Source organism: Oratosquilla oratoria, chromosome 23, assembly GCF_046742065.1.
Source record: "Oratosquilla oratoria isolate Oo_2021 chromosome 23, ASM4674206v1, whole genome shotgun sequence".
NCBI lineage: Eukaryota > Metazoa > Arthropoda > Malacostraca > Stomatopoda > Squillidae > Oratosquilla > Oratosquilla oratoria.
The window spans coordinates 48,780,971-48,795,591 of NC_134799.1; the positions used below are offsets into that span (position 1 = coordinate 48,780,971).

The window sequence follows — 14,621 nt, forward strand, 5'->3', positions numbered from 1 at the left end:
CAGCAAGGGGTTGGGGGACAGCATAACGGAGGGACAGTCGTAGTATAAAAGTGTCATCATTTCTCTATGAAGAGTTTTCCTCTATCATAGACAAAATGATGTGTGGCTCTGGTCCGTAGGGGCACCCCATATAGACCCTAAAGTATCAACTGCATGCTACTTTGCCACAATAACAAGCAGCCAATACCCCAGACGGGGTATAATTGATCATAGCTTATTAATTACAAAGATATGAGAAAAATAAGACATAAATTTTTTACTTATTTATTTATTTTTGTATTCTTAATTTTTTCAATGGATTTCCATAAAAATGGGCACAGATAACACAGATCTTTACGCTGTGTACCACAGGAAAAAAAAAAAAGTAAATGAATAAAAGTCTAGTTTAATTATTTCAATAAGTGTGTACCAACATCCTTAACCACTTCCATACGGTGCCGCCTACATAGGCGGCATGAGGAGCAAGTAGGTACTCACTGATGCCGAAGTCGCCATCTTGATTATATTTATTGTAGTTGTACCTACGTAATTTTCATTCTCTCTAAACTGGCTTCATCAGTTTTCTATGGTTATCAAAATACACGGGTGAAAGAGAACGGACAATTTAGCACTGACTTTATTTTTTATAATGCGATTATTATGACGAGACATCGCACGTTGGGCAGTTAATGCTGCCAGACGTGTGATGTGCCCTGGAGGAAGGAGGTTAAAGAAAATGGAAAGATGTGCGAGGTGAGCCAGTTCCTGTTTGCTGACAAAACTGCACTAGTGACAGGGTCAGAGATGGGGATTAAGGCAGTAAGTATTGGATTTTGGGAAGGTATGGGATATGAGAAAATTGAATGTAAACACTGTATGGGGCAAAGACTTGCAATTGAAGAGAGGCAAAATTTAAATGTGTTTGGTTTGAAATGTCTGAGAAGTATGGTAGGGGTTACATGGTTGGATAGAGTGAGAAATGGGGAAGTGAGAAGGAGAGCGGGGGTAGAAAAGGAGATGGCAGATAGGGCTAATGAAAGAGTATTGGGTGGTTTGGATACAAGGAAAGAATGAGTGAAGAAAGATTAGTAAAAGAAGTGTGGAAGGCAGAGGTGGATGGGGTGAACTTGAAGGGATGACCAAGGATGAGATGGTGGATAGGAGTGGAACTGGTGGGAGAGAAACAGTTAGGAGTGGGTACATGCCTTTTGATTTGGCTACCTATTATATAAGGGGGGAAAAGCCCTTGATATATAGATGGTGTCTAAATCTGGTTTATTTGTTAAATGATATTAGTCCATTTATGGCATTTTCATTTATAAATCATTGTATATTTAAGACTATTATTTAGATTGAACATCTATAAACTGATGAAACAATAAAAATTGCACTCAGTAATAAATGCAGCTCCCTTGTTTGACTGAAATAGCCATTCTTTGATTTATTGAAACCACTGGTATTATAGAATAAATGATGTAAATTAGTCTGTTGTTCTTTGAATGTTAATTTGCTTTTCAGCTTCTGTGTATAAATCTAGTTCATCAGTTAATTGACATTTAGTCAATTTATGGTATTTTTATTCATAAAAACTTCTAAAAACAGATGAAACAATGTAAAATGCACTTGTGAATGCAGCTCACATATTGTTGGACTGAATTAGCCATTCTTTGATTTATTGAATATACAATGGTAACACTGATTAAAGGAAGCAAATTAGTTTGTCATTCTTTAACTTTATAAAACTTTGTTGGAAAAATGGCAAAAGGACTTCAATTTCTCCAAGTGTAGTTTGTTAAATGTAGGTTTACACAATAGTGCCAAGAATAGATCTAACAGGGCATTAGAATTTATTGCTTGGATGGTTACAAGCAAAAGTGCCAAAGTAATTATTGAACTTGGATCTGGCAATAGTTACCCATCCTTCATTATGAGATGCAGTTTTAGTTTCTATCCAACGGAATGGATATTAATTCACTGGAATCAGTACAGAGGAGAATGACCAAAATTATGGTCATATATGTAAAAATAACATAGGAATAACAAAATGTCATTAGTAACAATATACTCTAAAACAAATTAAGAATTAAATATTGAGAAAATATGTTTTCTTAAATACAGTACATAGAATAATGATACAACAATTTAGGGTGCATTTAGGTTACAAGGGCAACTGTCCTGCTCCTATTGAATTATTGTGATATGCTTTCTATGTTACCCACTAAAAGTAGTAGGAAGGGGGAAGAATCACTGATTGTCAGCTCTTCATGTGTGAAAAGGTGTAAAAAATAGTTAACCTTGATAAGATCTTGGATCCAGTCTGGAGACCAAGTGGCAGCCTTCTGATGGAGGTGAGGGGGGTTGATTTCCAAACCATCTCAAGATATTTATCTTAAGAGAAAAGTGGGAGGTAAGCCAGTTGTTGTTTGCTGATAACCCTTCAATAGTGACAGGATAAGAGGGGGCGGATTAAGTATATGACAGTTTTGGAAGGTGTGTGAGAGGAGAAAGTTGAAGGTAAATGTAAGGTGATGAGTTGTACGAGGGGAGAGGGTGGCAGCAAATTGGAAGTGAGTATCAATGGGGAGAGGCTGGAGGAAGTGGATAGCTTTAGATACTTGGGGTCACAAGTGGCGGGAAAGGGAGGAGTGGAGTTGGAGGCAGATTGTTGATTGAAAGAAGCAAGCAACTTGGGGGATTAAAAAGTGTAATGAGAAATAGACATTTGGGAATGGATGCTAAGAGGAGATTGTATTTACCTAGTTGTATTATATGGGAAGGAGAGCTATGCTCGTGGTGACCTGTTTTTTGTATCTCACAAGATCAAGTTTGTTCTAAAATTCTTGTATTGTTTGCAAACACTATTTTTTCATCCAATTTGTTCCATATATCTATCACTCTGTGTGGGACACTGTTCTTTTTCAGGTCTCTTTTGTAGTTACCCTTTTTGAGTTTCATTGCATGTCCTCTTGTTTTCCTTTGTCCCATTTAAATAAGTTCTCTCCATCAAGGCATTCTTTTCCTTTCATAATTCTGTAGATGGTTAGTAGGCCCCCTTGTTCTCTTTTTGTTCCAGGGTTGGCAAATCCAGTTTGGCCGGTCTTTGTTTATATGTCAGGTTTGAAAGTGTTGGGACCATCTTTGTATTCTTTTTAATTTTCTTATATTCTTTTTTGTACTGGGTGACCATATCAGTGCTGCATATTCCAGTTTTGGCCTTGTCAGTGTTTGTAATATTTTCTTGATCATTTCCTTATCCAGGTATTTAAAGGCCACCTTTACTGATCTCAACAAATTGTATGTTTCTCCAACTATTTTATTTATATGTTTAACTGGTGACATGTCTTTGGTGATGATTACTCCTAGGTCCCTTTCAGAATTTACTTTCTTTACTTCCTTTTCATCAATTTTATACTGTCCTGATATTCTCTTCTTGCTTTTTCCAAATTCAATTATACTGCTCTTCTTAATGTTAAATTTTACCTTCCATCTCTTGCACTACTCTGAGACTTCGTTCAGATCCCTCTGCAATGAGTCACAGTCTATTTCGGAGTTTATTCTCTTTAATAATTTTGTGTCATCTGCAAAGCAGTTCATGTAACTTTCAATGCCTTCGTCCATGTCATTTACATATATAGCAAACATTATCAGAGCTAGTACTGACCCCTGTGGGATGCCACTACTCATTTCTTCCCATTTTGAATATTTGTCTCTGAGCACCACTCTCATTTTTCTTCCCTGTAGGAAGTCCTCCATCCAATTCAATAGTTTTCCATGTATGCCTCCTATTGTTTCCAGTCTATATAGTAATTTTCTGAGTAGTACCTTATCAAATGCCTCTTGTAAGTCCAGGAAGGCACAGTCTGCCCAGCCATCCCTTTCTTGCAATATGTCTATCAATCTTGAATAGAAACAAATTGAATTTAAAGGTACATGATCTTGTCTGAACCCAAACTGCCTCAGGTTCAGTATATTATTCTCCTCCAGATATTTTGTCCATCTATCTTTGATGATTCTCTCTCAAATCTTAACTATTGTACTCATTAGGGACACCTGTCTATAATTTGTTGGGTATTCCTTATTTCCCCCTTTATATATTGGCACTATATTGGCATTTTTCCAGTCTCCTGGTAGTTTTCCTTCTTTGAGTGAGCATTCAATTATTTTATATATTTTTCCTGTTAGTTTGTCTATACATTCCTTCAGTATCCAGCTTGCAACTCCGTCCAGGCCATGTGACTTGTTAACGTCAAGCTTTAATATTTGATTCCTTATTTCATTCTGAGTAATGTTTAATTTCTTCAATGGAGGAAATCTTACTTTGATTCTTTGATCACAGTTTTGTAGATTTTTTCCTCTTTGGTGAATACAAATTTGAAATATTTGTTCATAATATCTGACATAATTTAAGTATTTCCTGTTTATTTTTTAGCTTACCATTTACACATCTATAAAATAATTTGGGCTGATCTTTACGTTTATCTATTGTCCTTTTCATAATTTCTCTTTTCTTCTCTACGTACTTTTACATATTTATTTCTTAGTGTGTATATTTTCCATTTCTCATTTTTTTTCCTTTTTCCACCTTTTCCAGGCTTTATCTCTTCTGTATTTTCCCTCACTGCACTTTTTATTATACCAGGATTTTATATATACCCTTTCCTGTTTTTGTCTAGGTACATACTTATCCACACCTTCATTATAGATTTCCTTCCAAATTGTCCATTTCTCTTCCACCTTTGTTTCTTCATTATTAAATTTTTTCCAATTTGCTTCTCGAAAGAATTTTCTAAGTTTCTCAAAATCTGTTTTGTTGTACATTAGTCTTCCTTTTCTGTGTTTTCGTTAATTTCTATATTTGTTTCTTCATTTAATTCTAGTTCTATTAGTATGTGATCACTTTTTCCAATTGGTGTCTTGTATTCGATTTTATCCACAATTTCGGGTTCTGATGTGAATATCAAATCCAATCTTGAGGGTTCATTGTTATTTCTATATCTGGTGTTTTCCTTGACCCATTGCGTCAATGTGTAATTAATGGTCATTTCCAGTAATATGTTTCCCCAGTGATCTTCTCCACCTTTCACAGTCATTTCTTCCCAACATATTTCTTTCAAGTTAAAATCACCCATAATTACCAGATTTCCTTCTTTCTTTAGTATTTCATTTAATGTTTTTCTTGTGTCTTCCAGCATTTTGGAGTGTTCACTTTCATTCCATGTGTGCGTTTTAGGTGGGACATAAATCACTGCATACTTTCTATTTTCATATCTCTATCCTCAACTCTTATCATAATCAATTCCACATTGTTCTCTCCTTCTGTAATTTTTGTCACATTTAGGCCTTTCTTGGTTAGTAACATCACTCCTCCACCCTGCTTTGTTTCTCTATTTCTGTACCAACAATTATATAATCTTTGGCCTATACTATTTGGTGGTAATGATCCTCTTAATTTTGTCTCCAAAATCCCATTATATCTGTTTTTTCTTGTTCTAGACAGTCATTCAATTCATCGATTCCTGATATCAATCTGTCTATGTTGGTATATGTTATCTTTAATTTTTTTCCTTTTCTTGTTTCTCCTGCATTTCCTTTTCACTTATGTATAAGAAGAAGCTGAGAGAGAAGTGGAGGGGAAGTAAAGGATAGAGTAGAATTAGGAGTGGAGGAAGAATGGGGATGGTTCAAGGAGGGAGTCATATGGTGTGCAAAGATGGTGTGTGGAACAAGGAGGGCAGGAGGAAATAGAAGGAAGAGTAGTGAGTGGTGGGATGAGGAAGCAAAGAAGGGTGTAGAAGAGAAGAAGCAGGCATTCATAGATTGGCTAAAAATTAGGACGAGGTGATCATATGAGAGGTACAAAGTAAAGAGAAGGGAAGTTAAGCATAAGATAAAGGAAAGAAAGAGGAGAGTAGATGTGAAATGGGGTAAGAGTATGACAGAAAATTTTGAAAGTAACAAAAAGATGTATTGGAAAGAAAGAGGAAGAGGAGGTGAATCAAGTAGAGAAGAAAAGGTAAAAGGTACAGGTGGAGAGATGATAATGGAAGAGAAGGCAGTGAGAGGAAGGTGGGCAGAGTATTTTAGGGAGTTGCTAAATGTGTGAAGGAGGATAGGGAGGGAAAGATAGTTGCAGTGGGAAGCGCTAAGAAAATGAGAGTGATGAGTGAGGAAAATGGAGGAGAAATAGGGAAAGATGAAGTGAAGGCAGCTGTTAAGATGATGAGAGCAGGTAAGGCACCTGGGTTGGATGAATGCCATGCAGAATGTCTGAAAAAAGGAGGTACAGTTATGGTGGACTGGCTGGTGAGGTTATTTAATGTTTGTTTAAGAGAGGGTAGAGTGCCGGATGAATGGAGGAGTGCCCGTATAGTTCCACTTTACAAGGGAAAGGGGGACAAGTGTGAGTGTAGTAGTTTCAGAGGGATCAGCTTGTTGAGTGTAGTTGGGAAGACTTATGGGAGGGTCTTGATTGAGAGGATTAGGAGAGGAACAGAGGGAGTAATTGGTGAGGAACAGTGTGGTTTTAGGACAGGTAGGGGTTGTGTAGATCAGATTTTTGTGGTAAGACAGATATGTGAGAAGGCTATAGAAAAAGGTAAGGATGTTTTTTGGGCTTTTATGGATCTGGAAAAGGCTTACGACAGGGTAGACAGAAAGGTACTATGGGAGGTACTACAGATATATGGGATAGGAGGAAAGATGTTAAGAGCAGTCAAGAGTTTTTACGAGAGTAGTAGAGCTTGTGTTACGATTAGAAATGGAGAGAGTGAATGGTTGGAGGTAAAGGTGGGACTTCGTCAGGGATGTGTTATGTCGCCCTGGCTGTTCAATCTATACATGGATGGGGTGGTGCGAGAGGTGAATGCAAGGGTAGTGGGTCAGGGGTTGTAGATGGTTAAAAAAATGGAGAAAAGTGGGAAATAAGCCAGTTGTTGTTTGGTGATGACACTGTGCTTGTAGCAGGTTCAGAGAAGGGACTGAGGAAGTTAGTGACAGAGTTTGAGAAGGTGTGTGAAAGAAGGAAACTGAAGATAAATGTGGGTAAAAGTAAGGTGATGAGATGTACAAGGGGAGAGTGACAGCAGGCTGCAAGTGAGCATTAAGGGTGAGAGACTGGGGGAAGTGGATAGTTTTAGATACTTGGATGCAAATGTGGCAGGAAAGGGAGTGGGGGTGGAAGTACAATATAGATTGAGAGAAGCGAGTAAATGCCATGGTGGATTAAAAAGTGTAATGAGAAATAGACATCTGGGAATGGATGCTAAGAGGAGGTTATATGAAGGAGTGATTGTGCCAACAACACTGTAATGGGGCAGAAACATGGAACATAAGAGAGGAAGAGAGAAGGAGTTTGAATGTGTTTGAGATGAAATGTCTGAGAAGTATGATAGGAGTTACTGGCTAGATAGAGTGAGAAATGAGGAGGTGTGGAGGAGAAAAGGGTTGGAAAGGGAGCTGGGAGATAGGGTTGATGAAAGAGTATCAGGATAGTTTGGACACATGGAAGGAAGGGAGAGGACAGAAGATAGGGGTGAATGGAGAAGGGTTATGTATGGATGATGCTGTAATGCATGAGGGGGAGTGGATGGGGGATGGGGGGGTGAGGAAGAATGTACGAAAAAAAATTGATGCAGCCCGAAGTGATTTCTCCCCATCTTCTCCTTTTCTGCATGAGGGGATGGAGAAGGGGGGGTTGCCGAATTTATGAAGTGGCCTTGCTGTGGATGTGCTGTGTCTTGCAACACTGCCTCTGACCCAGGGCAGTGGACAGGATGCAGGGATGACCTGTCATCCAGGAAGTGCCAAGATAAGAGGGAGGGAGGAGGGTGGAGGGGAGTGGGATATGTAGGGAATGGATTGGGTGGGAGTGGTTTCTATGCCTTTTTCTTTTTGGCTACCCCCCGTGTAAGGGGGAAAATGCCTTTGGTATATGTATGTACCATTACTCTCCAAAAAAACTCCTTTCTTTTTCTGTTCTTTTCTCATTTTTTTTCCTAAGGGGTAATTGTGCTGACATCACTGTATGGGGTAGAGACATGGAAGAGTTTAAATGTGTTTGAAATTAAATATCTGAAAAGTATGGTAGGGGTTCCTAGGCTGGATATAGTGAGAAATAAGGAGGTGAGGAGGAGAGTGGGAGTGAAAAAGGATATGGCAGATGAGATCAATAAAAGAGTATTGGGACTGTTTGGACACATGAAAAGAATGAAGATTAGTATAAGAAGTGTGGAAGGCAGAGGTGGATGGAGCGAACATGAGGGGATGACCAAGGATGAGATGGAAAAAGGGGCATTGAGAACAAGGGGGATGTCTGTTGAGGAAGGAAGGGAGAAGGCAGAAGATAGGGATGAGTGGAGAATGACTGTGTATGGATGAAACTGTGATGTGGAAGGGAGTGGGTGGGGGATAGGGGGGATAGGGAGTGGTTATGTGTGAATGATATTTTTACACAGCACAATCAAGAAATGTGCCCTCATCCTGCTCCCTAATTTCTGATTCTCTTCCTGGCTACTCTAAAGCTTTTGTTGTAGAGCCACTATTCTTTTTCCTGCCTAATCTCTGGTGTCCTACTGGGCTCTGATCTATCTCCTAATTTTTCCTCTGTTCATAAATGACCTACTTGCCTGCACTTCTTCCCCCCATACACTATATTGGTGACATTATTATTTTCTGTGTTAATATCCAGTTGTCTCTCTCAATCCTTTATTATTCTAAAAGTTCCCTTCCAAACTCAGTTATCAAATGCTTTAATACCTCCTCAAATTCTATCATAAGCACCTTGCCATCTGCAAATAACAACTGGTTCAATTTCCATATCCTTCTATACTCAAGGAACCAATGATGGGTAACTGCTTCAGGTGGTCCTGCAAAATGGACAGTGAAAAGAATCATCACCTGCTGTCCATTTTCAAAACCTGTCAATCCCCTCACCTTCATCTACAGGTGAAGCCCCATGAGGCTGATGCAGTCTCTTGACTGGGCTCATCTTTTCACATAGGTTTAAGAAGGAAATAGGGAAGAACTGGTTTATCAACAGAGTTGTGAACAAATGGAATTGACTTAGTAATCATGTAGTCTTGAAAATACTGTTTTTTAAGAGAAGATTTAAGGATGGGGATGACAGAAGGTAATGGACATGGAACTGCCTACAGTCTCTTGTAGTCTCCTTCATTCTATATTCTTATGGACAGCTGACTTGTGACTGCTCCTCTTCTCCTATTGCTTTCAGCTGGTGATAGAGAAGCAGTCCCATTCGAATACAATACAGAAAAAAAGGCTGTGGTTACTTTCTTGAGGGATCTATAGATGGGCGAGGATTGTTGTTAGCTATAGTGGGGCCGCAGGTTTCTAGTTAGTGAAATACGAGTTAACGAATATCATCACCCCATTCTCAATCACCAATTCCGAATCTCTGCCTAGCACTGCTGCACCACAGTTGGCACAAACCACCATATCTAGGGTGAGATAAGATGAATAGCACTGGCAAGTACTCAGCAATCCATCTTATTAAAATCCACAAAGGAGACATTACTCAAAGTTCTTTGCCAACCAAATGCTACAATGAGTGGTGTCATGCTGATTAGTACAAATGAGCAATATGGTATATCAATTATATCTTGCACAGCATACTGCAGCTAAAATATCTATACCATCTGACTCCTGTTACTTTTTGAGCATCCCTAAATAGTATATTCAGAATTATTTGAGCTGTAGTCGAAAGTGATCTAGTCTTAACATTGACAGGAAAAAAATCCCAGTTATTCAAAGTATGACATGAATTACTACAACAGTGAAGCCAGCAATGAATATCAAATCAAAACAAAATTGAAATGAAATGGAAAAAAAAAAAGATGTCTTGAAAATAATTTTGTTGATGCATCTCAATATATGTAAAATGCTAACTCACCTGACTAAAGGTTGGTTTGTTATGAATACGAGAACAGCGGTCTCCATGGCGACATGCACCTATCTTGAAGTAGAAACTGCAGTTGACCCTGAATAAAGAAAATTGAATAATTAAGATATTTAACCTTTCAACTCCCACAGGAATCACAAATGACATAATGTGGCAGTAGCCAAAATAAAAGGATAAATACTACTCCAGACAGAAGGGAGTTAATCATAATAGGTCAAGCCCTTTCACTACCACTGAATACCTGTTAGTGATGGTCCTGCAAGACGGATATCAGAGAAAAATGATCTCACTGGCACTCATCTTCAGAAACCTGTCAACATCCTCATTTCCAACTGCAGCCTTGGGGGGCTGACATTCTTCAATTTCAACTATTTTCTCCATCTATTCATATAAGAGATAACAACTTGTGACTGCTCCTATAAAAGCAGCTGCGCACTGATACAATGCATATATAGTCTAAGTTTCTTCCCATACAAATCTATGTGTGGGTCCAAGGACCATTGCCAGCCACTGTGAGGCTGCAGGCTCCCAGTCAGTGAAACCCAAGGCAACAATTATTTTTATGAGGTTGAGCAAGTTAGAACACTGCTACTTGGGGCAGAGGTCAGGAGTTTACTTTTTTTGACCTCTTCTTCACCAATCTTATAATCTCTTGATATTCTGTTTTTACTTTTTTCCAAATTCCATTATACTGCATTTCTTGATATTGAATTTCACTTCCCACTTTTGAGTCCATTTCCAGATCTTGTCAAAGTCTTGTTGTAATGAGATGCAATCCTCCTCCATTCTTACTTTCTTTAGTATTTTTACATCGTCTGTAAATAAATTCATATAAGACTCTACTCTTTCATCCATGTCATTTATGTATATGGCAAACATGATCGGGGCCAGTACTGATCCCTGCGGGACACCACTTATCATTTCTTCCCAATTTGAGAATTTATCTCTAATTACTACTCTCATTTTCCTCCCAGTCAGGAAGTCTTTCATCCATTCCAATAATTTTCCTCTGATGCCACCTATCGACTCTATTTTCCTTATTAGTTTCTTGTGTGGTACCTTATCAAATGACTTTTGTAGGTCCAGAAAGGCACAGTCTGCCCGACCATCTCTCTCTTGTATTATATCTATTAATCTCGAGTAGAAGCTGATTAAGTTTGTTGTACATGATCTTCCTTGTTTGAATCCAAACTGATTTGGATTCAGTATAGTTTTTTTCTTTCAAATGTTTAACCCATCTATTTTTGATTACCTTTTCACAAATTTTTGTCACTTTGCTTGTCAGGGAGACCGGTCTGTAATTTGATGGATCTTCCTTGTTTCCTCCCTTATAAATTGGTACAATATTTGCATTCTTCCAGTCCTGTGGCACCTTTCCTTCTTGAAATGAGAATTTAATTATATTGTATATTTTATCTGTTAATTCCTCCATGTATTCTTTCAGTATCCAATTTGCAATTCTGTCTGGACCATGTTATTTTCTGACATCAAGACTTTTGATTTAGTCACTGATTTCCTTCTGTGTTACAATTATTTTTCATTGAGGGGGATATCTCTCTATTTCCTCACAGTTAGGTGAGTTTTCTATTGTAAATACTGATTTGAAGTGGTTGTTCATAATTTCAGCCATTTCCAGTTTTTCTGTATATGCATATTTAACCTGGCGCAGCTTTTCTATTTCTTATTTATTCTTCAGTTTGTCATTTACATACCTGTAAAATAGTTTGGGTTCTTCTTTGCATTTTTCTATATATATATATATATATATTTTTTTGTAGTTTCTCTTTTTTTAGTTTGATGTACATTAGCCATTTGCTTGTTTTCTTGTTTTTTTTTTCCCAAGCTTTGTCTCTTTTATCCTTAGCCTTATTACATTTTTGTTGTACCAGCTTTTTATGTTGTTTCCTTTTTTTTGTTGTGGTATGTATTCATTCACTCCCTCATTATAAATTTCCTTTAATATATTCCATTTCTCTTCAATCGCTGTTTCTTCATTTAAGAATTTTTCCCAGTTCATGTTGCGAAAGAATTTTTTGCATTCTGTACAAAGTTTTCTATTGCCTATTCTTAGGTCTGTTTGCGTTCCCTTACAGTTTCTTGCTTGCCATTTTCCAGGTTACTTTTGTTGTATCTGGGATTGCTTTTATGTGCAATTGCCTCTTGGGCATTGCTACTTTTACAGAGCATGGCATTGCTATTTCTCCTAGTTGCTGCATGGTGACTTTCCATAATTTTGTTATTCCTGCAACAGATAGGCCAGTTTCTGTTTGTGACTCCCTTCCTGTGCATGATCTGACTGCATGGTTGCCTTCAAAAGGTTTTAATCACTTTAACTCTCCTATTCATTCTTGTGCTGCTGTTGTTGTAATGTAACCAACACTAACCATCACCAACCACACACGTGATCCACACACATGCAACATGGTACTCGTCTTTGGCAAGACACCAAACCTTGCAGACATCACCGAATTAAGAATCTCAAAACACCTGACTCGATGCAAAGATAACAGGACGCCCCCTGCAGTGTCACAACACAAGATGCCAAATGTCACCAGACAGGCCCATCAAAACCCTTTCTCATACCTAACCCAATAACTTTATATATATACACCCAACAACCATACAACCCCCATATAACAAAACTAACACCCATAACTATATCTAACGAGTAACACATCTCGCATATGGCAACCCACAAAACCTACCTGTCCCCCTTTACTACGGTGGCTGTGCCGCCGAGAGATAGGACTGCCCAGGTCACATACCTGGCAGGAGTGCCAAGGTCAAGGCCCAGCACTAGGAGTGCCTTGGTCATGTACCTAGCACTAGGGCTGCCTAGGTCAAGGACCTAGTTAGTAGAGGTAGGGAGACCCTCTCCCTTACCTCTCATTGTATATAATCTTTGTACCTGAGAATAAATCCAAGGAAGTCCCCCCAAGGCTTTACATCACCTGCTAAATCACCATTTCATGTGGCAAAACATATTTGTTTTGTTACAGTAGGAGAGCATCATATTGGACCTTTAAATTCAGGAGTCCCAGTGCACATTTCAGGTGCTCCAATGGGGTCTAACATTTTATCTTGGCCTAGTTCTGTTTGTGTTTATTGCCTTGCTTTGGAAGGAACTCTCTTCACCATTTGTAAGGATCATGTTACCACAGCTATGGTAACCAACGTCATGGCTGCTCCTATTGCCCTCTCTCCTGGCAGTCACTTAGGCTCCTTTCAAGTCACTGATGTTGATGCTTTCCAGGATTCACCTCCTATCATGGCAGCTTCTGTGCTACAGTCTCCACAAGCAAGTGACAATGCTCACTTGGCCTCCAAGTTTGCATTATATATTGGTGAGCTTGATTTTCCTGATGAGATGCCTTATTTCATTGCACTCTTAGTTAACCACTGTCAAGCTTTGGCTTCACCTGGTGGATCCATTAGGTGTTACAAATCATGTGGTTCAGTGTGTTGATCTTCAGCCAGGTGTTCATCCTGTTTATGTTCCCTCTTACAGGATGCCTCAATCGTGTCAACTTACAGCACAGTCTTCAGTTGTCGACTTGTTACGTGAAAGCGTTGTGCAAGAGTCTCACTCAGAGTGGAACTTGCTGCTCCTCCTGGATTGTATGGAAGATGGGTCTTTTTGTCCTGTTATTGATTATAGGCAAGTAAACGAGGTCATTGTTCCAGACCATTACCCTTTGCCTGTATTAAGTGACTTTCTCCAGTCCATTGGAACTGGTAATATGGTGTTCACCACCCTAGACTTAAAAGCAGGCTTTTGGTAATGGCTTCGTTGCCCCATGGGGTTGTGGAATGCTCCCTTGAATTGACAACACTTGATTACCTCCATTTTTCATGACCTAGTCGGGGATGGACTTTTGTTTACCTGGATGATTTCCTCTTAGTTTCCAAGGATGTGGAAAGCCACTTCACTATGTTGTCCATGGTCTTGCAACATTTTGCTGAAGTGCCTGTGTTGGCATTCCTAATTGTACAGACACTTCTGGTACAAACTGTGCCTTCTGTATCTACCCCTCACAATTATTATCTCCGTTCAAGGGATCCTATGTCTTCATAATTGTACATGTGCATTGGTTATATTATTATTCATGATTGTCTTGATCTGTACTTTGCATTTTGTATTGTTTAACTATTAAGTTTATTTTCCTGAATTGCATTTTGTAATGTCCTTTCAAGTGTCATGTCCCACACATCCGGCAATTGCTACCTTTTGTCTCTTGTTTAAGTTGTATGCAATTATTAGGTATCTATATTGTATGCAATTATTAGATATCTTTCTATGTTGTATTTACCTAGTTGTATTATACGGGAAGGGGAATATGTTCTTGGTGACCAGTTTTTGTATCTCGCAAAATCAAGTTTGTTCTTAAATTCTTGTATTGTGTTTGCACACACTATTTCTTCATCCAGTTTGTTCCATATATCTATCACTCTGTGTGGGAAGCTGTTCTTTTTCAGGTCTCTTCTGCAGTTATCCTTTTTGAGTATGGCAGTTCATATGTTATATTTTGTATGCAGTTTGTATTTATCTTTATATTTTGTATGCAATTCATATGTATCTTTATATTTTATATGCAGTTCATATGTATCTTTATATTTTGTATGCAGCTCTTATGTATTCATATGTATAGTCCTTATATGTCATATATGTATGTTCATGTAATTTTTTCTCTTCACACTTTTGTAAAACTATTCTATAATGTGGTGT

At 38.3% G+C, this 14,621-nt stretch overlaps 1 protein-coding gene across 1 annotated transcript in view; it reads right to left on the bottom strand.

Moving 5' to 3' along the window:
- Positions 1 to 14,621, bottom strand: part of U2af38 (U2 small nuclear riboprotein auxiliary factor 38) — a 100,705-nt gene that overhangs the window by 71,041 nt on the left and 15,043 nt on the right. The window contains exon 2 of the mRNA XM_076207107.1: positions 9,887 to 9,974. Within this exon, the coding sequence (XP_076063222.1) occupies positions 9,887 to 9,974 (88 nt within the window). The remainder of the gene's footprint in view (positions 1 to 9,886; positions 9,975 to 14,621) is intronic.